Raw genomic sequence first — 25,529 nt, 5'->3', positions numbered from 1 at the left:
GGCCTCACATGGGGTTGGATCTTCTTGCAGCATGGTCTGCATCAGGTAAGTGTGCACTTATGAGCCTGGCGCTTATGGCGCCAGGACTGATGTCCCATATGAACCTGGCGCCATTGGTGCCAGTACTGAACCCAGACAGCCCTTGGCAGGGGTTGCTGGGTTTTCTGAAGGCAAAATGATGCCTGCTCCCGGGGCTGATGGACGTGGTCTGGATGCCCGGGAGTATGCATCATGACAGCACTCCCCCTCAAGGCCCCTCCTAAAGTCGTTCTTCCCCTTGGTCCTGGTTTGTCTGGGAAGTCCCGATGGAATCTCTTCACTAATCAAGGTGCATGAACGTGGTCACTAGGCTCCCATGACCTTTCCTGTGGCACGTAACCTTTCCAATCGATTAAGTAAAAAAGTTTTGATTTAACCACCTTGGAGTCCAGGATGTTTTTCACCTCGAATTCAGGTTCACCATCTATCAAGATAGGATCTGGTGGTTTGGTTAATCTTGTTCCTGGTTGAACTGGTTTTAAAAGTGAAACATGAAAGACAGGATGAATTCGCATATTGGAGGGTAATTCCAGTTTGACGGCCACCGGGTTGATAATGGCCTTAATGGTGTAAGGTCCTAAATATCTAGGATTAAAAGTCCGAGTTCCTTTGAGAGGTATGTGTTTTGTAGCTAGCCAAACTTGATCTCCAATTTGGTACTGTGGAGTTTCACTTCTATGTAGATCAGCATTTTTCTTGTATTTCTCTTTTGCTTGCTTCAAATGTTCTGGTGCTTCCTTGAAGGCTTGTGTAATAGTAGAATGCAAATGACTAACCGCAGGCATTTCTAAGTGCTGAGGCGAATCGAGTTCTGAGGTTCGAGGGTGGTGTCCATATATGGTATAAAAGGGGCTTTTTCCGGTTCCTGAATGTACAGAGTTATTGTATGCATATTCGGAAATCCATAAAATATCTTTCCAATTACTTTTGGTCTGGTGAAGCATGCAACGTAGGTACTGTTCAAGGGTCTGGTTGGTCCTCTCCGTCTGACCATCGGTCTGGGGATGGTGACTGGTTGATAACCTTACGTCGATTTGCGCCAATTGGCAACATTTCTTCCATAAATGTGGAATGAATTGACTACCTCGGTCAGAGACCAATACGGAAGGAAACCCATGTATTCGAACAATGTTTTCGAGGAACTCCTTGGCCAGAATTGAAGCAGAAGGTAATCCCTTCAAAGGAATAAAGTGGGCCATCTTGGAAAAAAGATCCACGATAACTAGAATGGTGTTAAATCCATTACATGGGGGTAGATCTGTAATGAAGTCTAAAGACAAGGTGTGCCATGGTGTAGGTGGAATATCCAAAGGTTGTAAAAGGCCAGCTGGTTTATTCTTCTGACTTTTGTTTTGGGCGCAAATGCCGCAAGACATCACAAATGACTTTATATCTTTTCGCCAGGAGGGCCACCAGAATTGTCTCTAAATTTTAGCTTCGGTTTTTGCGATACCTGGGTGACCTTCCATCAGGGTATCTTGATGATTGGAGATGACAAGTTCCTGTAATTCCTTGTGTGGTAGTCCTTGATAGTAGGGTAGATCATTGATGACTGAGTAATCCGGGCCTTTCTTTACTCAGTCCTGCAGAGCTGCTGGATCAAAGAGTTGTTGGATTTTTAAATGAATTTCTTCTAGTGTCTGTAAAGTAGTTATGCCAAGAATTCTTTGTTCAGAAATTATAGGCACCGGCTCCGGGTTCGCATATGCTGCTTCCATTGCTATTCGGGATAAGGCATCTGCCTTGCCATTTTTACAGCCTGGTCGATAAGTGATCACAAAATCGAATTCGCCAAAGAACAATGCCCATCGAAGTTGGTGCGATGATTGGGCTTTGGCTGTTTTTAGATACTGCAAGTTCCGGTGATCGGTGATTACAGCAATGGTATGCCTGGCACCGAGAAGATAGTGTCGCCAAGCCTTAAAGGCGGATTTGATGGCTAATAACTCTCTATCAGTAACCGCATAGTTTAACTCGGGTGCCGAGAACTTTCTGGACCAAAATGCCACTGGGTGGAGTTGACCAGCTTCAGGATCCTTCTGGGACAGGACAGCTCCCATGGCTAAACTGGATGCATCAGTTTCCACTATGTATGGAAGCTCTGGGCGTGGATGTCCTAAGACAGGCGCAGACGTGAATTTCGCTTTCAGCTCTTGGAAGGCCTTTTCAGCCTCTTCGGTCCACAAGAAGCGTTTGTTCTTTCGCAAAAGTGCTGTGATGGGATGTACAACATGAGAGGAGTCCGGAATGAATCTGCGGTAGAAATTGGCAAATCCGAGAATGCTTTGTACCCCTTTAACTGAACTAGGTGATGGCCACTTAAGAATTGCTTCCACCTTTCGTGAGTCCATTCTGATTCCTTTTGGAGTCAGGATAAAACCAAGGAATTCAACTTCCGTAACACGAAAAACACATTTTTCCAATTTTGCATATAACTTGTGCTGGCGTAGTTTCTCAAGGACTGCCCGTACGTGCTTAACATGGTCTGATTCTGAGGAGGAGTACACTAGAATATCGTCTATGTATACGACAACACAGACGTCAATGAGTTCACGAAGGACATCGTTCATAAAATACTGGAAGGCTGCTGGTGCATTGCACAACCCGAAGGGCATCACCTGATACTCAAATAATCCGTACTTGGTGCGAAAGGCCGTCTTCCATTCGTCGCCTTTCTTTACACGTACCAGATGATATGCCCCTCGGAGATCTAACTTGGTGTAGATACAAGTATCCTTCACTTGGTCTAGTAGTTCAGGGATCAGAGGCAACAGGTATCGGTTCTTAACAGTTATCTGGTTCAATGTGCGGTAGTCTATGCACGTTCTGAGGTCACCTTCCTTTTTGGGTACGAAGAACAAAGCTGAAGATGCAGGGGACTGGGATGGGTGAATAAAGCCATTGGCAAGGTACTGGTCTAAGTATTGTCGTAGGTGAATGTTCTCAGGTTCCGTAAGGGCATAGATCCTGCTACAAGGGGGTTGTGCACCGGGTATGAGGTCGATTTGACAATCGTACGATCTGTGAGGAGGTAAGGTGTTTGCCTGTTCCTTTTGGAAGACATCCTGGAATTCTTGGTATTCTGGAGGTAGTTGCATGACTGCTGTGGTCACTGTGGCCAGGCCTGCGTTCTGATTTTTCTTTGGGTAACAGGTTTGTGCACAATCCAGGAAGGTTATTCTCTTCTCTCGCCAATCAATACAAGGATTATATGTTTCCAACCAAGGTATCCCCAGTATTATTTGGAACTGTGGCGCTTTGATTAGATAAAACACAATAGTCTCTCGATGCCCATCCTGAACCAATAGTGTCATCTCTGCGGTGGAGTGAGTAACAGGTCCAGATGCAATTTCAGTTCCATCGACTGTGGTGATGACATCTGAGGTGGTTTTTCAGCAGAGAGGTAGATTCATCCTGAAATCCAATTCATAGTCCACACAGTTTCCTATGGCCCCGCTATCAATGTATGCCCTTACTGCGTGCATACGCGATGGCTGCCCTGGATCTATGAGGACCATTGGTATGATGAAATGCGAGGTCTGAGTATCCTTCTTCAAGCTCGGCAAGCGGACCTCTACGCTTGTCGGGCGTGGTCGTTTGCCGAGTCTGACTCCATATGGCTTTTATCAGCAGCTCCTACCACCTTCTTGGGTGGTTTTACAGGGCAATCCCGTAGAAAATGTCCAGAAGTTCCACAATATAGACACAATTGCATTTGCCGTCTCCTTTCTCTTTCCTTCTTGGTTAGGGGTCCTTTAACCCCTCCGATTTGCATGGGTTCTGAAGCATCTGCTCCTTTGGGGTTAGCGTGTGTTTTGACCAACACCCGATTCTCAAACTTGGCTCGATCAGCCTTTCTGTTCTGAAGTCTGTGATCTAACTGGACCACTAAGTCTATATATTCAGCGCAGTCTTGAGGTGGGTTCACGACTTGAGCCAAGACATCCTTGAGTTCTCCTCGAAGCCCTCGATGAAATAACGTGTTTCGTTTTTCTTCAGGCCATTCGGTTTCCACCACCAATCTATTGAAGGTTGCGATATAGGTTAGCAGATCCTGGTTACCCTGTCATAAGGATAAGAGTTTGTTATCCAGGGCTTGTGCCTGTGAATGTCTGGCGAATAGTCTTTCCATGCTCATTTGAAACCCTGAAAATCCCGGAGAAGAGGGTCATCCTGGTTGACTAGCGAAATGGACCAATCCGCTGCGCTGCCACTGAGATATGATAATACAAAGGCAACTTTAGCTTGGTCGTTTGGAAAGGCTCCCGGTCTGCATAAAAAGTGCAAGCGGCATTGGTTCATGAACACGGCGAACCTCTTGGGGTCCCCAGGAAAGCGTTCGGGTGGAGCTAACGGAATATTTCCTGGTAAAATCACTTGCACAGGATTGCTTGATGAAACTGGGGCTGGATTCCCCCCAAACCCAGGTAGGGGTGTTTGTCCAGCTTGGTTTTGCAGCAGTTGTCTGGCGAGATCATCTGTGCGCTCCTTCGATACAATTAGTTCTCTTCTGAGGGCATTAGTCTCTTGGCGAGCGGCGTGCACTTCCGCCCTAAGTTCCCCCAATAGTTGATCCAGTTGGTCGGTTTCTGAAGTTTCCATGACGCCCGGGTGGGGATTTGTAGATAGGCTTCGCGTTCTGTTATGCTCACCTGGCTCCCACAGGGGCGTCGGTCGGACCCGGACTGCTGCGGCCTCCACCCCTGTGATGAGTAGTGCAGCGATGACAGACTGGATCTGCCCTCCAATTCTTGTCTGCTTGACGCGTAGAAATATTCTCCTACAAGTGGAGAGATGGATTTAGCCACTTGTGGATTCAAGTGATAGCACCCCCACTGTCCTCCCCTCTAATCACCTCTGAAGTGCCCTCTCAGCAATCTCACCTTATATTCTTGAAGGATGAGCCTTCCATCCTGCGAAGTACGCAGGGGCGCGTTGATGACCAGTTACTTCACTGGCCTGAAGATATTGGAAGAGTTATAGACGAATCCTGACTCCAAAAGGTCCTGGCGAAGAGCCATAAGTATATAGTTCGTAAGAGTTCAAAATGTCTGTAATTCACTCCTGTCCAATTCCTCTTTTATCTTGCAGTTTTGACCCAATAAGAAGATTGACAGCTGAAAGCGCTCCGGTAAAAGTCTGTGTTACCCAACACTGGGCCTCATCACGACTTCGGCGGTAACCCTTAAATCCGGCAGTAGCACTATTACCGCCGGATTTAAGGGTCCGCCGAATCAGGGCTTCGGCGGATTTCGCCCCAGCTCTGAGCTGGGGGGAAATCCGCCGAAAATTCGCACCATTACCGCCGGCGGGAAATCCACCGGCGGTATTAGCGCGAAGATTCCCCATTGAGCCCAATGGGGAATGGGGCATTCCCGAATGGGCTCATTGGGGAATGGGGACTTACATTACCGCCGAACTCGTGATCCGGCGCTAGTAGCGCTGGGGAGTTCGGCGGTAGGGCTAATACCGCCCGCGCTAATAGCGTTAGCGTTACCGCCCAAGTCGTGATGAGGCCCACTGTCCGGTAAATAATGCCAAGGGTTAAACTTGCTGCTTTCTCCTTTTCTCACAGGTGCCCGCATAAGAAGATGTGGCGTGCTGATGAATAATACCTCTGGCGGTAAAATCAGGTAAGCATATGGTGGCTAAAGAGATTGTCTCTGTCTGTTTTCTCTGCTCACCTTGTTGTTTCTTGTCCCCCTTAGGTGCCGAAATTCGGTGATGTGAAGATGGAGACAGCGCCGGATCGAAGAGATGCTGCGTGGAACGGTGAGTATGGCGCGGCGCTGCTGCTGGCGATGCAACGCATTTAAAACAAAGTCTTTCCTCAGGTTTGAAGACACAATGAATCCGGGATCAGGTTAGAAATCAGGTAATACTCTTGTTCTAACCTTTGCTTCTTTCCTTCTTTCTAGGTGCTCCAGGTTCGAAGTGGGCGTGGCAGAAGGCTGGATGCTGCTGCTGGCACGGTGAACGTTACGCTGCTGGATGCAGAATAACGCGAAGCGTGTGCTGCTCTTCGGGCGTGGTTTAAATAGCCCCCAAAGTAGTCCCAGGTAGGTATTCCTCCCCGACCACACCCGAGTAAAAAAATAGTCCCTAAGGTAAAGTAGTCCCTTCCAGGCCTCACATGGGCTTGGATCTTCTTGCAGCATGGTCTGCATCAGGTAAGTGTGCACTTATGAGCCTGGCGCCATTGGCGCCAGGAATGAACCCAGACAACCCCTAGCAGGTGTTGCTGGGTTTTCTCAAGGCAACATGATGCCTGCTCCCGGGGCTGATGGACGTGGTCTAGATGCCCGGGGGATGCATCATGACACATACTCCCTTTTTCGCTAATTGACTAGTCACTCAGGAGGGTCCATCCCCCACCCTTTTTTATTTCCCCCAATTTAGTACTCCCTCATTCGTGGTCTTCTCTTCCAGTATTTTGGGTGCCCTTCTTTGTTTTGGTGGCCTTTTGGTAAACTTTCCTTCAGGACTCCTCCTTCATATTAGTCTAGACGTCTTCATCTTCTGTTTCTAGTTGGATGGCGCTTGCAACGTCTATTCTGTCTCCCCTCAGTCGTGGTTTTCTCTTTTTCTTAACCTGTCTCTGTCCAGGATCTCTATATTCTCTTTTCTTTGGTAATGTTGATCTTCTCAGTTTTGTCACTTATTCCTTTGTGATGGAATATGGTTGCTTCCCGCATTGGAATAGCAGTCTACAGGGATAGCCCCATCTGTAGCTGATATTCTTTGCTCTAAGCCATCCCGTGACCATGCAGACGTTCTTTCTTTTGACCAGTGTCGACTGTGCTTGGTCTTAGAATAATATGATCGAGACATCTAAAAAAATGAATGGTTTGGGCATCTCTTGCAGGAGAGAGGAGTTTCTTTCATTCTAAAGTAGAGTACCCTAGTTAGCACGTCCAGGATTATCTTATTATTCTTTTGGAAGGATGAGTATACTCTATGTGAGGGATCACGATTCATGTCTGCTGTCTCTGGTAATTACAATATGTTCCGTAATAGCTCTTAAAAACAGGCTTCCAACTTTGCGTCTCTGACATGAGTGGGAACTCCCCTGACCATTATGTTATTTTGTCGGGACCTATTCTCAAGTTCTTCCTGTTTTGTGCAGATTATTTCTATCTGGATTTTGAAGTTTTAAATTCTGTTAGCCAGTTCCGATTCTGTGTGCAGAGAGAGTTCCCTACTTCGTCAACTCTTTTCTCGACCGCAAGTCCAGACTATTCATGGTCTGCTATTGATTTGGTTAGTTCAGTGGTGCTGATTTAAATTTCCTTTGTTATTTGCAATATTAATTGCTGTATCTCTTTTATGTCCGCCAGTGTCTCATCCTTATCAGAATCCTCATTGGTTGCATACACCCTGGCAGTAGCTTGGGTGTTTGTCTTCTTTCCACTACCCTGTACTCCCATAAGTGTCTTGATGTCTGTAGTTTGGGAAATCTTCTGTTTTCCAGAGGGCTTTGACATTTTTGTACTGTTCCCTTGCCGATTTCTGTTTTTAAGGCGCCATTTAGGCCCCTTAGTCTGCTTAAAGCTTTGCCGGTACTTGATATTCCCTTCCTCTGATAGCCGGGAGGCTGGTGTAAGGCGGCGGTTGAAGGGCTGAGTCTCAGAGGTATTATGTGTGTACTAAGCTCTGTATCATCGCAGATGTTCCTCTTCGGCGTGTGTGTCTGTGTTGCAAGGGATCCCTGCGTTTTGCTTATTGGGCTCTATAACTGTCTTTTCTGCTGTGCCCCTTCCTTTCGATCGGAATCCCTTCCTCAACCGCTACCTTCTGAGTCTGATTCTCACTCTTCGACGCGTCTTCATTGTCTCATCTGGCCATCAACGGCTGGCTTTGAGGTAAGAAGTGTTTGGCTGGCTCTGCTACTGCTGCCTCTGAGTTGGGCTCTCCGCCTTTTATTTTTACCCCAGTGGTCAGTTGTTCTGCTTCCCTGGCACGATTGTCAGTGATCAACACGGCTAACTCAGTTGGTTCGGCTATCTTCTTGTCACCTCTCGAGGGCCAATGTCGTCAATAGTTTGAAAATTAATTCTGGTCCACCTAGTCTGCTGGCATCGTTATTTAGGCAGCGCTTCTGTGGTGAGGTTAGGCTATCTCATCTCCACTGGCTTTGCATTTTCTCATGAAGCCAGGCGCCATCTTTTTTCCCCAGCCGTTACCTCCTTGCAGTCTTAGATCCTAAGATTCTAATGCTAGGTGGCTTTGTTTTTCCTAGGGAAGTTCTGACTTCAATTTCATATTTTTGTTTCATTGTAGGAATCCTAGGTTGGGGTGATTTAGGGGGTTTCAGGCTAGGTCACCTCAGAGCTCACCAGAGAACGGACACCATTCCTCGTTGCGTGGCCACGTGACCTCAAAGTCCAATAAGATTTAAGGAAAAATAATACAATACGAGCACAGAGGTGACAATAATGAGGTGGTGAAGAAGAGGCTGATTGCATCGGCCCTCCCCGTTTCGGTGTTACAGACATGAACGGTGCACATCGCTTCTAGCATCTACTCCCGACCACTATACAGAAAAAGTGACAGACGCCACTCACTGAGGCAGTCCTACAGACCCTAACCAGATGACGTCACTGAGGCAATAAACCTGCAGGCGATGGGACAACTGAATGAGCTGTAATCATGAAAGAGACACATGATGTCATGGCTGAGGCTAGCACACGTAGGTGCATTAGAACACAACGCACATATCCATCCAAGCACAACGATACACAAACACTAGGTCAAATTGCACTCAGACACAAAGAATACGCTTTCATCCACTAGGGTAGAAATGCAAGGCGCACGAGGAGACACATAAAGCTTGCTCAATTTAAAACTCAACTAAAATGAGTGGCCATTTTGAAGGCATCATGAAGAAGGACACAGACAACGGATTGAAATTTCAACTCACACACGTTTATTAACTTAAATGTCAGGATGGTATAAGGCCTATCTTGCCCTATGCTAAGGTGGGATTTCCCTACTTAAAGAAAACTAAGGAACGTCTGAATCAGGGAGTTCAACTGAAGTATCTGTCTGTGTCCAAAACCTATACTTACCCATACAACTAACTCTGTACAATGTGTTGGGATATCAACAACCAAAAGAAAACAGTGTTTAACCCAAAGTTCTGAGCTTCTTCCAGCTTTTCAACCCCCTTCACCAAGTGTGAAATAGTTTCATAAGAGAAGTACTGGGGTTCCCTTCCCCAAGTTCAAAATAGTTCACAATGGAAGCACTGGGGTTCCCTTACCCAAGTTCAAAATAATTCACACCAGAAGCACTGGGGTTCCGTTCCCCAAGTTCAAAATAATTCACACCAGAAGCACTGGGGTTCCCTTCCCCGTGTTCAAAATAGTTCACAATAGAAGCACTGGGATTCCCTTCCCCAAGTTCAAAATAATTCACACCAGAAGCACTGGGGTTCCCTTCCCCATGTTCAAAATAGTTCACAATAGAAGCACTGGGGTTCCCTTCCCCAAGTTCAAAATAATTCACACCAGAAGCACTGGGGTTCCCTTCCCCATGTTCAAAATAGTTCACAATAGAAGCACTGGGATTCCCTTCCCCAAGTTCAAAATAATTCACACCAGAAGCACTGGGGTTCCCTTCCCCATGTTCAAAATAGTTCACAATAGAAGCACTGGGGTTCCCTTCCCCAAGTTCAAAATAATTCACACCAGAAGCACTGGGGTTCCCTTCCCCATGTTCAAAATAGTTCACAATAGAAGCACTGGGATTCCCTTCCCCAAGTTCAAAATAATTCACACCAGAAGCACTGGGGTTCCCTTCCCCATGTTCAAAATAGTTCACAATAGAAGCACTGGTATTCCCTTCCCCAAGTTCAAAATAATTCACACCAGAAGCACTGGGGTTCCCTTCCCCATGTTCAAAATAGTTCACAATAGAAGCACTGGGGTTCCCTTCCCCAAGTTCAAAATAATGCACACCAGAAGCACTGGGGTTCCCTTCCCCGTGTTCAAAATAGTTCACAATAGAAGCACTGGGTTCCCTTCCCCAAGTTCAAAATAGTTCACAATAGAAGCACTGGGGTTCCCTTCCCCAAGTTCAAAATAGTTCACAATAGAAGCACTGGGGTTTTCTTCCCCAAGTTCAAAATAGTTCACACCAGAAGCACAATTTCAGTTTTTTTTCCTTCCATTGATTGATTTGCATAAGGCCAATTCGATGTTAAAATAGGTGTATATGTTTTATGAAGTTGAGCGATAGAGATTCTTCTTGTTGACACCATTGAAATGTCTATTTTACAGATTGGAACCTTTCAGAACTGCTCATTCTCTTTCCTCAAGGTGCACAGTTCCTTTAACACTTTAAGTGATTGTTAATTTAATTAACAGTTTCAGACAGTGAATTTCGAGAATGTGTTCCGCTCCTTTCAGACACACGCGACCACTCCGTTACACTGTATGCTTTCACAATCACTGGTTCCTTCCCAGCACTCGCAGTCAGTTTCACATCGGGTTCCTGATCTCTGAAACTCACTGGCTTCCTCTGCAGACTCCCTGCATATCGTGCTGGCCTCACTTCAACTGATTGCCTCCAGGGTTTCCTCCTCTGCCCCTGAGACACTCATGCTCTCTCGCCTCGAGAACCAGCACTCTGCCTCTTCATTAGAAGGCCGGCCCTTCAGTATGCCACCTTCTCTTGCCTTGCAGTTGCGCCCGAGAACTCCTGTTCTCACTCCCTCCCAATTCGGACTGCCACCCTCTGGTATTCCGATCCATGGCACACGGCAGCTCTGTATCCAACGGCTCCCAGCAGTGCCTCATCTTTCCCTCCCTCTCTGTGCTCTTTTGGTTTCCCACCTTTTATAGATCTGTGGTTTGTAAATTAGTTCTCTCTTTCAATTGCCTGACTATAGTCTATTAGTGAGACATGCCTGGCCTTTGTAGTGGCATTCCTCATCAATCAGTGACCACCACTAACATATGATCGAGTGGTACAGGACCCATCCACAGTACCTCAGTTCCATCATGCCAGTACACACCCAGCCACATCACAGAAACGTAAGCCTTTACCAGCGGACCATACCACCAATGGCATTGTGCCTCAGTCATATGGGGGTAGGCGTTGCCGGACATGTACATGGTGACATCAAGTAGTCGAAAGCATGAATAGCAATCCACTGTATATCATGAAGCACATAAGGGAAATGTGTCTTTATGCACTGTACATGCATAGTCAATTGTCTTTTGCAACACACCCATCAGATGTGAGTACATCATGGACCTTTTCACTTCATTTGTGTGAGTGCTGTATCTGATGGAAAGGTCCCTAAAACGTGAACGGCACCCCCGCCCACCCCTCCTTCCCCCCACCATGAATCATCCCTAAGTACACTTACCTGGGTATTACTATAAGGAAATGTCAAGTGCAGTCATGAACAATCTGTGGCATGTGACCATGAACATTGTACATGCAGTGCACACAAGGAATGACCAATATATTCACAAGTCCACTGTCTATTGCTCCCGTGCAAGTGATGCTGGGTAAGGGTATCCCCTGAAGCCGTGGCTCCTGACACCCATCAAGCAACCAGTCAACAGGCATGAAGAGGACTACAACCGTGCACACGCGCGCACTCGTGTCACGATTGAGCAGACTTTTGGGCTGTTGAAGGCCTGGTTTCGCTGCCTCAGCAAGTCGGGTGGAGCACTCATATACGGCCTTAGAAGGTGGGCAAGATAGTGTTGGTATGTGCCATGCTGCACAACATGTGCATCCGGCGCAATGTATCCCTGCCCCCTGATATGGACCTGATGCCACCTGAAGATGAGGATGAGAATGGGGAAGATGCTGCAAATCGCCCACGGCACAACCAGAATGAAGGACGTGCAGCACACCAAAATTTGCACAATACTTTTGATGGACTGGGAAACACAAGGCACTGGGAATGGGGGACACTGGACACTGGGAATGGGGAACACTGGGCACTGTAAAAAATTAAATTGATACACACTCAAGAAGCAATGTCCAGTCATGTGTTTTTCTTATGCACACCAGCTGTATTAATTAGATGAGAACTATGTACATTTAACATGAATGAACGCGCACTTCTATCCCAGAATATTCAACACACTACCCCCACCCCACCCCAAAAACCCCAGCCCCTACCCCCACACACCAACACTCCAGCACCCCCGCACCCCCACACCCCACCACCCCAACACCCCACCACCCCCACCCCCACTGCCCCCACTGCAACTACAATTCGACTCCCTCCTGAAATGCACAGGTGAGTCTAACTACTAATGCCCCATTTTCGGAGGGGGGCGGTTGAGGGTCTGTGCGGCGCCAACAACGCAGTGACCGATGCACCGGGCTTATCTGCATCGAACTTGCTGGGGTGGTGCTTGATGATGGAGCGGGTTGTGGGTCTGTGTGTGCATTCCTCTGTTCGGCCATGGCAGCAACCAACTGGATGACAGCCTGGGTCATGGCTGCCATCCCTTCCTGCATTCGCCGGACCACGTGGTACACAGCCCGGCTGACTACCCGAGCATTATCCTGCAGGGCTTCCTGCATGGCCCGGCGTGTGGCTTCACCGTCTGCCACATGCTGCCTGACCATGTCCTGCATAGCCAGCTATCGCTTCTCCATGCGGGTCAGCCGCCCCTCCAGGACACTGATGTTTGGTGGTGCAGGTGGCTGCACGGGAGGTGGTGTGTGTGTTCCCCCGGGGCTGTATAGAGCTTCATCCATGTCATCCACTGAGCTATAGCCACCTGAGCCATGTTCCGGTGAGTACTGTGGGGTAGGCAGCATGGGTGGGGTGTTTTCCAGGTCTTCATGCGTGCTGTTGCCTGCAGTGTCTGTAACCTCCTCCTCCACCTTCTCCTCGTCCTCCGCACTGTGTTGTGCAGATTGGGCCACCTCACCCAGATCACTAGTTACTGTTGATTGTGGCTCCTCAACGTCACTGGCCACTGGGGATACCACCTCTTCCACCTGAGGTGGTTCCTGTGGCCAAGAAGTGTTGTTTTGGTGAGGGGCTTTGTGCCAGGGGTGCCTTTTGGCTGGTGTGCTTTGCTGCCAGCAGTGGGTGTTTGCTGGGGTGCCTTTCTGGGTGTCTGTTGTTGCTGCTCGGCCTGCTGGCCAGCCTGTGAGTCCTCTTGGCTGGGGGCTGTGGCGTGGAAGCTGTGGGATGCTTCTGTCCTGCCCTTGATGTTGAAGGCCGCTGGCTGGAGGCGTTGTCATCACCTCGGCTCTGACATGCAGCGGCTTTCTTGGGTGTTGGGGGGTGTTTTGACTCGCTGTCTGATCCTGTGCCTGTGGGGGACAGTGAGGCAGGGCATCAGTCAAGGGTCATCGTACATCCTACATATATCAATGCTGGTACATTCCGAGTCCTGTGCATTCTCGTGGATATGTTGGAGGGGCAGGCATGGTGCTTACAGGAGTTGGGGGGGGGGTGCAGTGTTTGAGCATCCTTCTGGTGCAGCCATGTTGTGCATGGTCATGGTGGTGGGTCCAGTGTGCAATCGGCAGTGGTGATGTGTGCACCGTGCCATGGGATGGCACAGTGGTCAGGCCTGCATCTGTACTGGGATGTATATGTGTGTGTGTGCATGCAGATGGTGCATGTGTTGGCAATTGGGGACTTAAGTGAGTTGTGTCAGTGGGGTTTGTTGGGTGTGTTCGTGGCAGGGACATCGAGGTTCTGTAGGGGGTGACTTTAGGTGGGAGGTGATGGGGCATGTATTTGCTCTCATCTACTTGCCATTTGGACTTTGCAATTGAAGTTGGGGTTGAAGGTGTGTGACTTTGGAATTAGGCTCAGGGTCAGTCACCGTCATCGGCCGATGTTGGAACTCCCATTTCTGCGTGACCAACACCCTCAATTGCCTCCATGTCCATCACCGTGCTGCACGTCTCCTCCCATGGTGCAAGCTTTATTGGGGTGGGTGCTCCTCCTCCTGTGGCCAGCCCGTGGCTGTGATTCGCAAAGAGGATGTTGCGGACCCGCAGCCGCAGATCATCCCACCGCTTTCTGCAGTCACGTACGCTGCAGGGTATTGTCCCCACCGCAGAGACCTTTTGCGCCACCTCCTGCTACACAGCTTTCTTGCGCATTTTTTGTCCCCGGCACAGGTCTGCACTGAAAACGATGTCAACCTGTTCCACCAGGGTATCTGCTAGCATATTCAGTTCCACGTCGCTGAACCTTGACTTTCGCTGACGCACTGTGCCTTTCCTCATAGCCATGTTCCTCTGCTTGCTTCCACACTGGCCAGTTCTATGGTCCAGGTGCTGTAGGCTGAGGATTGCAGTGGATGTCGGTGTCGAGGGTTTTGGGGCCATTACCGGCATGCCGGAATGCGCCTGCACGCTGACTCGGAATCTACCCTGGATTCCGGTAGCAGTGCTACACGGACACGGTAACACTGGCATGCCGGTAATTTGATTTTTGTACCCGCAAACTCGTAATGAGGCCCAATGAGTTTTAAATACATCAATTTGCAGAGACAATCATGGGGTGGATACATTAAATTGGGTTCAAACAAGAACATTACACAAAAACGAGAGCAAGACAGGAAAAAACAATAAACAATAAATGAAATAAAAGTAAGAGACAATTTTAAATAAAGCATCAGTGAACAGCAGACCTTGGTAAACACTACATCTAGTTCACAGTATTTCTTCTTACAACTGTCTAAATCATATTAAGCAACTCTCGGCCATTTATAACAGAATTGTGGTATACAGAACTAATATATAGAATGGCACCTTCAATCTCAGTACCTGTTCATACCTGGCATAAATACTAACATTGATGTGTGTCAGATGACACCGTGTAAACGGCAAACGCGAATCCCCATGTCCAGTGGATGGCGGTTGCGAACTCCAACCTAGATGAAAAATAAAAATGTGTCCTATTAACTAGTGCTGCACCCTAGCGCCCCTCACTCTAGTGTGCTGTTGCTAGTGGCCCCTTCTCATATTGCACACTCTCTAATTATAACATCATACCTGTTTCATACGCGTGTAGCTTTCAGTGTCTCTCAGCGTTTGCTGCCGGAGGGGAAAGCTCGGGCAGGCGTGTGATGTAGGCACATATCACTGCATTCATCCAGTAGCTCTTAAATGTATCTTGTATCTATCTACGGACCAGCCAGGAGTTGGAAAGTTCCCAATCTGCGCGTATTTCATACTGTAGGGAGATTGCTAATTATGCACACACTAAATCTGTAACCAAAGATAAAGACCCAGGGACAGTCCACATACTTAGTAGGAAAAGTGAAAGAATGACAAATAAAGGGTATATACCTTCACGCAATTAAAAACCACCTAAAAACTAACCAGGAATAAAAATTGAAGCATACATTGTACTCTTAATGATCATTGCTAACACCAGACTATATCTGTGCAGAGCTTCAAATGTGGTAATTATTCAGACCCAGCCGAATATCCACCCGAAAAAGATAAAAACAAATTTAAAAACAAGGAAACTCGCATGCAAACATCATGCAAATACATATGCAATTGTGTGTATAGAACACACAAAGATCGTGTTCATAGGAAACAGTGTAAATTCATTTCTTCGTTCGTGCCGTTAGGCACCAAGGATTCCAGTCTGTGAACCCAAAACGCCTCTCTTTGCGCTCTTCTCCTTGCAATGTCGCATCAGAGTTCTTTTGTGTTGAGAACCTCTAGGGCTTGGCATTTCATTTGCACAATGCTGTGACCATGATCAATGAAATGCTGTGCCACTGATAAATGCTGATTGTTGGTTCTTAAGCACGATTTGGGCTAGTTCCATCTAAATTTCGCCCTTCTTTTGGTCTCTCCAACGTAGTATATGCCATAAGGGACATTCTCAGTAGATACTTTCACCTGTGCAGGGATCAAAGACATACAGACCCTTTATTACGCTGCCCTTCTTTTCTGTTCTGTTACTCATGGGTGCCTCATCTCTAGTGCTAACTAGCATGTCCCTCAGATTCTCGCTCCTCTGATACGCAAGCACTGTTGGTTCAGGGAATAAGTCTTTGGTTCTGCCATCATTCCTCAGTATGCCCCAATGCTTATTGACAATTTGTTTCACCTTATAACTTTGTAGACAAAATTTAGACACAAACACTAACAGTGGAGTGACTTTTTTGGGTCTTTTTTGGAGTAAAGTCGCTCTGGATAGGCTCAAGGTTTTCTCTACGGCTATGTCCAGATCATTCCTCGGGTAACCTCTGTCTTTGAATTTTTTCACCATTTTGTTGAACTCAATTTGGCATTCATACGGACCACTAACAATTCTTTTAATTCTTAGTAGTTGCCCATACGGCAGATTTTTCAACGTGTTTGGAGGATGGAACCAAGGAAAACTGCCACGAATGGCACAAGGACGCAAAAAAGAAAAAGGTAAATTAATGCAGGGATGGTCCCGGGTGGCACGAGGATGATACTAAGAGAGACACATTCAGCAGTAGGAGTTCCAATCAGGCAGGACATAACCGATGATCACAGGAAATCAACAAGGTAATCAAAGAAAGCACGCTGAGTCAAAACCAAGGAACAGTCAATATAGGCGCCAGAGCAAAGGGTAATATAAAGGCAAATCCAGGGGATGGCCAGGTCAAAACCAAAAGGACATTCAATATAGGGGTCAGAGTGAAGGGAAATCTGTAGGCATATCCAGGTGGAGGGCGGGTTAAGGAGTCTGAGGCAGTGAGGAGGGAATGGAAGGATGGAGCAAAGGGCAAGGATACGTGCAAAGGAAGGAAACTAGACACAAGAGCGGAAGCAAGACTAACCGAAGGTTTGGCTACTTTTTTATCTTCATGCCATTGCACCAGCTTTTATCAATGTTCGCACCAATCCCCCACAACGATGCCTGGTTCCCGTGCAGTACATGTCCTAAGCTGATGATATTATCATCTGTGACCTCACCATGATAAGGTTGCAGCGGGGACTGGGTGCAGTGCAGTAACAGACTTAGACCTGTCTATAAATGTGCAAAAACAAAATTGATGGTGATGAAAGAAAGGAAAAAAATGTCAATCTCATGGCATTGCATTTGGTTTTAAGGTGGAAAATGTAAGAGTGGAGACCCTACCTTGTTTAAATATTTGAGAGTACCACTACACGATATTCCAAATAAAGCGGAGATATTCTAAAGATGCTATCACAGGTCAGGGGAGCATCGGCCCAATTATGCCTCCTTGATAAACAATTTGGGAAATTCTCGTTTCACCCACTGGTGCAGTGTTACCAGCAACCAATTCTTCCTAAGAGGACTTATGGTGCGCAAACAATAGGGTGTGATTTGGCATGGGCAAATATTGAAGCAGCGGTCTGGAGAAAAACGTTGGCACTCCCACAGGGGGTACGGATCAGCTGTATTAGACTCGAACTGGGCCTGACTTCAATTGAAGCACGTACACATTGGCAACTTTACCAGCTATATTGGAAATTGTTGCGGCCTCCACTGGCTTCATTGTTACTAAAACTCAAGGTAGAACTGGAATTGAACAATTGTAAAGTGCTGTCTTGTGGGCAGGCAAGTGTGTGCATATTTTAGAAGGGTTGGGATGTACTGCTAAAGAGCAACTGGTTTCTCCTGTGACGGTCACATGCAAACTATAAGAATTGAACTGGATTCTAACAAGGACTAGGGTCTCGGAAGACCGTCTATTTTATTGTTCAATTTTTGATAACAGGCATTTTAATGCTCTACCATTGTATCTATGTGAACAAGGTCTAAATTAAATCTGTTTCCAACAAATGAAGTGTCTGGAGCATGGGTAGGAGTTGCTAGACAAAAGAGACTGTGCAGGTTCTGCAAAATAGAGGTGGAGACATTAAGCATATGGTGGTGTCGTGGTCAAGCCTCATATCCCTGAGAAAGCAAATGTTTGCAAGATTCATCAACCATGATGTATTACTTCCGGAAATATATTTATGGACTCAGGTTTTAAACGCCAATGAAATGACAGTATGACAGTTTTAAACTTTATTGAATCTGAAAAATGGTGTACATTTATTGCATGAATTGTATTAGTATTGATGAATGTAATTGTATTTATGATGTGTTGTATTTTTGTTTGTTTGCAAAAGGTTATATATTAACCATAATGCAATGAACATGTGTATTTTGTCGAGCACCGTTCCTCTGTGTCACAAATTAAATTTCTTCCATCCACAAACCACAGTGCAGTGACATGTTGCCACAACAACCTGCAATACGTTCTGGCGCAACTTATGTACGTCTCACGCCGCACGCAAGGTGGTATGGGAGATGTGGTCCCCGACCGCCACAGCAGCCTCCAGGTGTTACCATATAGGCTAAGTGGCGCTGTACGGACTGACAGCGAGACTAGGCGCATTTCATTACAGCATTCTCTGGGAAATTGACGCATTGTTCTGTGAATGCTGCTGATGAAATTCCTCTGACCCCTTGATCCATCGCTTCTGCACCTCCAAGTGAAGAAGGATTATCAAAGGAAATTATAATTTCGCACATTTTGCAACATTTTTCTCATCTCAGTGTTGAAGAATCGGATCTTAGAAGTAGGGCTTTTTAGATTGTCAGAAACCCTGCATGGTCTGTGCTCATTTATAACCTTACCCTAGGCATAACAGGCTGTATATAGTACAGGCGCACAAACACGACCCTCCTTACCTAAGATAAAAGTTGGATGTCAGAATCAAATGCAATAATATTGCTGCATACTTGAGTTTATACTAGCAAACTTAATGTCCTTTATTTATGCACACTCATTTATATATTTCATTTTATCTCACTTTAAAGCACACACAGTCTAAGAAAATTAAGAGCGATTGCAAACTGTTCTTATTGATTTTTTTAAATAACCTTTTGAATGAAGGCAAATGAACGAACAAGCAAATGTTACGTCTCCATTAAAAGTATTGTACATTTGAGCTCCAAGGCCAGCAAAATATGAACTGTTTTATCGCTGTGTCCCGTCCATGAGTACAATTAATTTGACACATTCCTTACAGGGCTCCATCATCGGACTTATTGCAGGGTTGACCGTTTCCTTATGGGTCGGGATTGGATCGCAGATCCATGGACTACTTCCAGAGAGGAGTATGCATTTGGGCCTTTCAACCACCGGGTGCAACTTTAGCACCGAGAGCAACTGGACCTTAACAACGGCAATGCCCGCCATAACAACTCTTACCACAACTGCAGTCTACGAAAGGTAGGTGGCTGTTTATCTGACTTACAGGAAGAGGGTTGGAGGAGGAAATATGGGTACTAAAGGGGATATTAGAGATGGAAAAATATTAGAAAAGATGGGAGTAAAGGAGGGGAAGATGAAGAATTAGATGGACATTAGAATGTAGAGGAGGGCTGTGAGACATAAGTATCTGAAAAGGAAGCTGCATGGTCTGCTCCATTAGAAAATGTTTTAAATGTATGATAGTATCCCTGCTGAAGTTATTTGGCAATCAAAACAGACATCCCAACGGAAATGTGACGTTTTCGAGCAAAGTAGTGGAAGTGAAGTAGATACGCCATCATGATCCCGTATATTTCCTTTGCAAACTTCTATAACCAGAGGTTCAATTTGTTTGTTTGTTTATTTGACAATGTGCGCAAAACCCATGGGTAGCCGGGCGCAACAGTTTACATGAAAACTTAAGCTTGTTACAGTATTTGGCAAGAGTATATACAGCACAATGACAAGAAGAGCATATGTCTATAAAACACAAATGGCAAAGACAAAATATATACAAGAATATATACAAACATATGCCCAGGAGCAGGGCATGTCTTGGGGGTCCAGGCAAGGGTAGGTCGTGGCTGAGGTAGAATTAAGCTAGATGTAAGTCAGGTTATGTGTCATTGGCGCGCAGCCAGTTGATTATCTTGTGCCTGAATTTCGGGTACGGTTGTTCCATTCTAATGTCAAGTGGTAGTTTGTTCCAGCAGTAAGCAGCTTTGACAGGAAAGCTAGTGCCTCCCGTGGTGGAGCGTTTAAACCTTGGGATCTCTAGTTTGGAGGTGTTAGCAGATCTCGCGGGTCGTGTAGAAATGTTCCTGTTGATTTTGTCCGCTAGATACGGGGGGCTAGGTTGTTTAGACTTTTAGATGTGAGGGATGCTGTTTTGAGTAGGATTCTGTCTGTTATTTTTAACCAGTTGGCCTCTTTCCTGAAATTAGTGATGTGCTCTCTGTAGGGGATATTTAGTGCTGCTCTTAGGGCATTATTCTGTAGTCTTTGAAGTTTATCAGTGATATATTTGTTGGTTTCAGAGTACAGGGCATTGCAGTAATCTAACCTAGACATAATAAGGGCGTTAGCTAATGTAATGCAGCTGGTACTGGAGAGGTAAGGTCTAGATACACGGATGAGTTTGCAGGTGTAGGTAGTAGAAGAGGCGAGGGAGTTGACCTGCTTCTTGAGAGTGAGGGAGGAGTCCAGATAGAATCCAAAGGTTTTAACCACAGACATCACCTTGATAGGGTTGTTATCAATGCTAAAGGATGTGTAGTTTGGGCATAGTTTTTGGATGTTTGCTTCAGAGCCTAGAATTAGTAGTTCCGTTTTATCGTCATTCATGCAGAGGACATGTGCGGCCCTCCATGCCTGAATGAGGGTGTTTATCTTGTTCACCAAGTCTGAGTCTGTCTCGTAGTTGCCCGAAAGGGGTATGAGGATCTGGGTGTCATCTGCGTAGTTTGTGTAGATGACACCCAAACCGTCCAACTTGTCAAACAAAGGCTTGGTGAAAATATTATACATGGTGGGGGAGACACAGGATCCTTGTGGGACAACACAGGTTATTTTGAGGGGGTCAGCTGAGTTGGTGGTGGAGAAGACTCGCATGGTGCGATTTGCTAAGAAGGATTGGACCCAAGCTATACCGTCTCCGGTGAAGTTGGCGGCATATTCGAGGTGGTTGCATAAGACTGCATGGTCCACCAAATCAAACGCAGCCGACAAGTCCAGTAAGAGGAGCAGGGCTGTTTTCCCGCTGTCCTTAAGTTCCTCAATTTGTGTCTTGAGGTCTAACAGAGCTGTTTCCATGCCATACAGTGGGCAGAAGCAAGATTGCCATGAACCAAGCAGGTGGTTAGCCTCCAGGTAGTCCTGGATTTGTATGTAGGCAGCTCTGTCTAGGATTTTTAGTAGAAAAGGCACTGTGGTCATTGGTCTGTAGTTGGTGGGGATGGTGGGGTCCAGAGTTTGTTTTTTTAATAAGGGAGGACCCAGGATTCTTTGAGGTTGGTAGGTACCATATTGGATTTAAAGGAAGAGTTTATAAGCTTGGAGATGAAAGGAGGTAGATGCCTGGCTGCGTCCTTTATTAATTGTGCTGGGCAGGAGTCGCCCTTGCAATTTGAAGGTTTGAGGGAGAGTATTATTTTTTCTGTGTCGGTTATGGTGATAGACTTGAATCTAAATGGAACAGTAGTCTTATTCTCCTGAGATTGGGGTATTTGTTGGTCCGGAGGTGGCAGTGTGCGCTTTTTTTTTAGCAATTTTATATTGAAGCGAGGAGATTTTGTTAGCAAGGGCGTTTTGCATATTTGTGCACCAAGCTTTGTTTTTAGGGGCATTGTCTATTGGTTGAATAGGGGATTCCAGCTCGCTGAGGATGGCGGAGAGCTGTTTACTATTGGAATTGGCTTTTGCGATCCTGTCATTAAAGGTGTTCTTAGTTTTGATAATTTCTTTTTTGTATGATTTGGCAAATTCGGTTAGGTTGTTTTTGTTGTGTTCAGTGGGAGAGTGGCGCCAGATGGATTGGGGCTTTCTTTTTTGTAGTCTTAGCGATTTGAGGTGGGGCATAAACCAGGCGTTTAAGTGGGCTTCCTATTTAGCTTTGCGTAATTTGGCTGGAGCAACTGCGCCTAATGCTTTGGTCACAGCATCGTTGAAAGTATTTACCAGGGTATCCGGGTTGTTACTTTCCAGTCCCGATATGGCTGGAAGGAGGAGAGGAATAATGTTTTCAGCCGGCATGTCCTTCTTACTTCTGGTCGGGGGAGGGGGAACCATGTTGTTAAGGAGATCTAGAGTGGCCGAGAATGTTATTAGATAATGATCCATCCATGTTTGTGGAGCAATATCGGTTATACTGATGTTACAGTTCAGTTCCGATAACCAATCGAGGGTCCTACCTTTGATGTGGGTAGGAGAGAGGACTTTTTAATCAAGGCCGTGGTCCTTGAGCAAGGCTGCAACTGAATCTGCGTGTTTATTGTCAGTTTCATTGAAGCCGAGGTTAAAGTCTCCCAGTAGTAGGGTTTGGGAGTGGTCTTTAGTGTTATTGGCTATAAGGCTAGTTAAATCGTCTTCAAAGGTGCCTAGAGGTCCTGGGGGTCTGTATATTAAGTGGATTGAGAGCGTGCGGTTGTTAGAGAGGGGCAATTTGGCTGTAAGTACTTCACAGGATGAGTAGGAGACTAAAGTGGCAGGTCTGATGGGATGTGTAGATTTGCAGATGATGGCTTGTCCGCCGCCTCTGGCATTAGGCCTGTTGGCTCTGAGAATTTGGTATTTATCGGGCACTGCTAGCATTAGTGTTGGTCCTGCAGCCTCGTGGAGCCCGGTTTCAGTTATGGCCAATAGGTCCAAGTTGTCATTGTTTAGGACGTCCGCAATTTCTGCGGCATGGGCCACCATTGATCTCGCGTTGATGGGAGACCCTAAAAGTGTTAGAGAACTATTGGGTTTGCTGGTTTGACAGGTTTTAAGTGATCGGGTATCCATAATTGTGCAGGTTAGAGTGAAAGTTTGATCACCGGTGCGATTGGATTGTTTGAGTGAGCGGCGTAGGTTTTTTGGTTGGGTAGTAGTGCTGGTACTAGTATGTCTGTTGGCGTTATTCTGGTGGTTTCCTACCGGTTCATAGATACTAGGTAGTCTGGACCTGAGTCTCAGGTTTCTATCCTTGGATGGGCTGGTATTGAGAGTGAAGGCCATAATAATAGATATGCCGGTGAGTAGTGTTAGGGTCAAGGTGACTTTCGTGAGGCAAATGGGGGACATTTTCTGACTATGCCAGGAGCATACTGTGAGCTGGCGTCTAGATATTAGGTTAGGTCGTAGATACTTCAGTGATATGCCTGAGTCGTTAATGTCTGGGAGGTATAGTGAACTAGCATTTAGTACCTTTACATTGTAGACATGCAATGGGGGTATTCAAACATACTGAGATCTAGGTTCGACTTTAGCACAGAGTGTTAGGCAGAAACCTGTGCAGTTCCCTTAGGGACCACTGCAAAAAAATTAAGACTACAGGAGTAAGCAGTAAACCCAATTGGTAGCAGTCTGCACCACACAGATTTACCTGGTAGCTGTGGCTGAGCAGTCAGACTTCTCCCAAGAAGAGTTAGGCAGTATATAGAGTATACACAATAGGGCTAAAAATACAGTAGCACAAGCAAACACTGACCAGAGCTTTGGTATAAAAGTATATAATTATTTATTTAAAAACACACTTGTAAAAATACACTGGCACTAATATGTCAAGCAAGTACAAACACAGTTACTATAAGTATATACACCTCCCTAGTTAATTATTCGACAAGTCTAGGCTAAGACACCACTTATTCAGCAAAACAGAGGTGAGGGCGTAACCATAGATGGCACTCCAATAATTTGTTTAAAAAGGGAGAGAAAAGGCAGAATAGGAAAATAACACAGTACCAACACTTTTAAGTAACCACAGCAAGTCGAGAAAGGCAGGGTCTACTGTATAGCAAAAGGTTCATAGGCCAGGCCCACTCTTGGAGAGAGCAAGGCGGAATGTGCCCAAGATCACACAGTGGAAATGCACTCAAAGTCTTTGCAGAAAAGTCAAGAGGTTGGATCAGTTCAGAAAGGTAAAGTTAGCAGGTCCGAGGTCACCCCAGGATAGAGAGTCAAGGATTTATGGGACACCTTGGACAATCTGTTGCAAGGGAGACCAGGCGGGACACAGTACCTGAAATGGTGAGAAAGCTCCAGCAGGGGCAGTTGTTCCTGGCAGCGGGTGCAAGTCGGTGCTTCGTCCAGGGGAAGAGAAAATCTCGACGTTGAGGAAAGCTGGAGGTCGTTGCACTGCCAGGGAAGAAACCAGCCGCGGAGTTTCCTGGTTAAAAGGTACGACCCTTTTATTCGCGGTAGTGGTGAAGCGTGGCTATCCAGCCGCCGGGATGCTTGGCACGGGCGATTCGACCACAAGACGATCCAGAAAGGCGAAAAAAGGCGAACTGGTTGGTCCCACCAGCTCAAAGGGAAGAAGAATCTCCTGGAAGAAGATCTCCTCTGTCGTCAGGGAAGTGGTGAGTTCGTACAGCAGGGCTCCACCGGTGGTGTCGTCGTTGTAGATGGCTCAGCTTCTCCCCTCTTCGGATTCTTTAGGTCCTGTGGCGACTTCTGAAGTTCCAATCCCCAAAGCCCTACTTTTATGCAGCAAAACCCCCATTCATCAGCCTAGCTGTCACTCAAACATGCTAAGTAGTGAGCCAGGGCGTCTCATCACTGGGCCAATCACACAAGAGTGCGACTTGAGTTGCCAAGGCAACTCAGTCCAGGGTGCCTAATCCCCCTCCCACACATCCTGTAGACCCCAGACAGAGTGGTACCATTTGGAGGGCTTCTGTGGAGAAGCCCTCCAAAAAGTGGAACAAAGGGCTAGACTTGGGTTAGAGTTTCAGAGGCAAACACAAACGCCATTTTAAAACCGAGTCCTGGCAAAAAGACCCAACCGGGGAATAAATATTAAATAAATAACCCGGCAGTATCTTTAACATTGCACCAAAAAGTGGTGCGTTTAAAATGAATGGAAAAATCCCATGGGAAATATTCTGGTGGATATTTTGCGTGGTATCCACTGCCACCAGCCAGAAACTCGACAAGGGGGGACTGGACAGTGCCCCCTTGGAAAACAGACCCAGAGGCAATCAAATTACCCCTACCAGTACTTCCACAATATGATGGATTGTACTGGTTCTGTTCACAATTTGAGACTAGTAAAGCCAATGGTGACTTTACATGCCCTGGGAGACAGTAGTCAGTCCCAGGGTATGGAGTCTATGTTTGGGGGTCACTATGACACCCCTGTGTTACTGCACTGAGGGTGCTGTGTAACACACATACCAAAAACACATGTAGCCCTATGGGGGAAAGGAGGACCCCATAGCCCATAAAACACATTACAAAGTCAAAGGACATTCTCAAATCATGCCTAAGAGTGGGAGAAAAAGAGTCTCACTCTTAGCAGGAGAAAAAAAATAAACCCCAAAAATCCAGCAAAGCTGCTTGGGGACTCACCAGGTTTGGGAAATTTGCCTTAACAGAGAATTCTCCCTAACACAGAGACCTAAAGCACTAATGACTGAAAGGTACAAGGATGCAATGAGTATATTCCGGTAAACTGACATCTAGATTCGACTTTAGCACAGAGACCTAAAACACTAGTGACTGGAAAGCAACATTTAGTACATTTTTAGAGCATTTAGGTTGTAAGGGTGCAATGAGGGTATTCAGGCAAACTGACATCTA

General features: G+C 46.3%; 1 protein-coding gene across 1 annotated transcript in view; it reads left to right on the top strand.

The window, feature by feature from the left end:
• LOC138514393 (sodium-coupled monocarboxylate transporter 1-like) overlaps nucleotides 1-25,529 on the top strand; it is an 892,200-nt gene that overhangs the window by 755,451 nt on the left and 111,220 nt on the right. Inside the window, exon 12 of the mRNA XM_069629875.1 lies at nucleotides 19,027-19,229. Coding sequence (XP_069485976.1) covers nucleotides 19,027-19,229 — 203 coding nt within the window. The remainder of the gene's footprint in view (nucleotides 1-19,026; nucleotides 19,230-25,529) is intronic.

Source organism: Ambystoma mexicanum, chromosome 12 (assembly GCF_040938575.1).
Source record: "Ambystoma mexicanum isolate Mex_15411 chromosome 12, UKY_AmexF1_1, whole genome shotgun sequence".
Lineage (NCBI taxonomy): Eukaryota > Metazoa > Chordata > Amphibia > Caudata > Ambystomatidae > Ambystoma > Ambystoma mexicanum.
The sequence above is the reverse complement of the archived record's forward strand: the minus strand, read 5'-3'. Positions and strand labels throughout refer to the sequence as shown.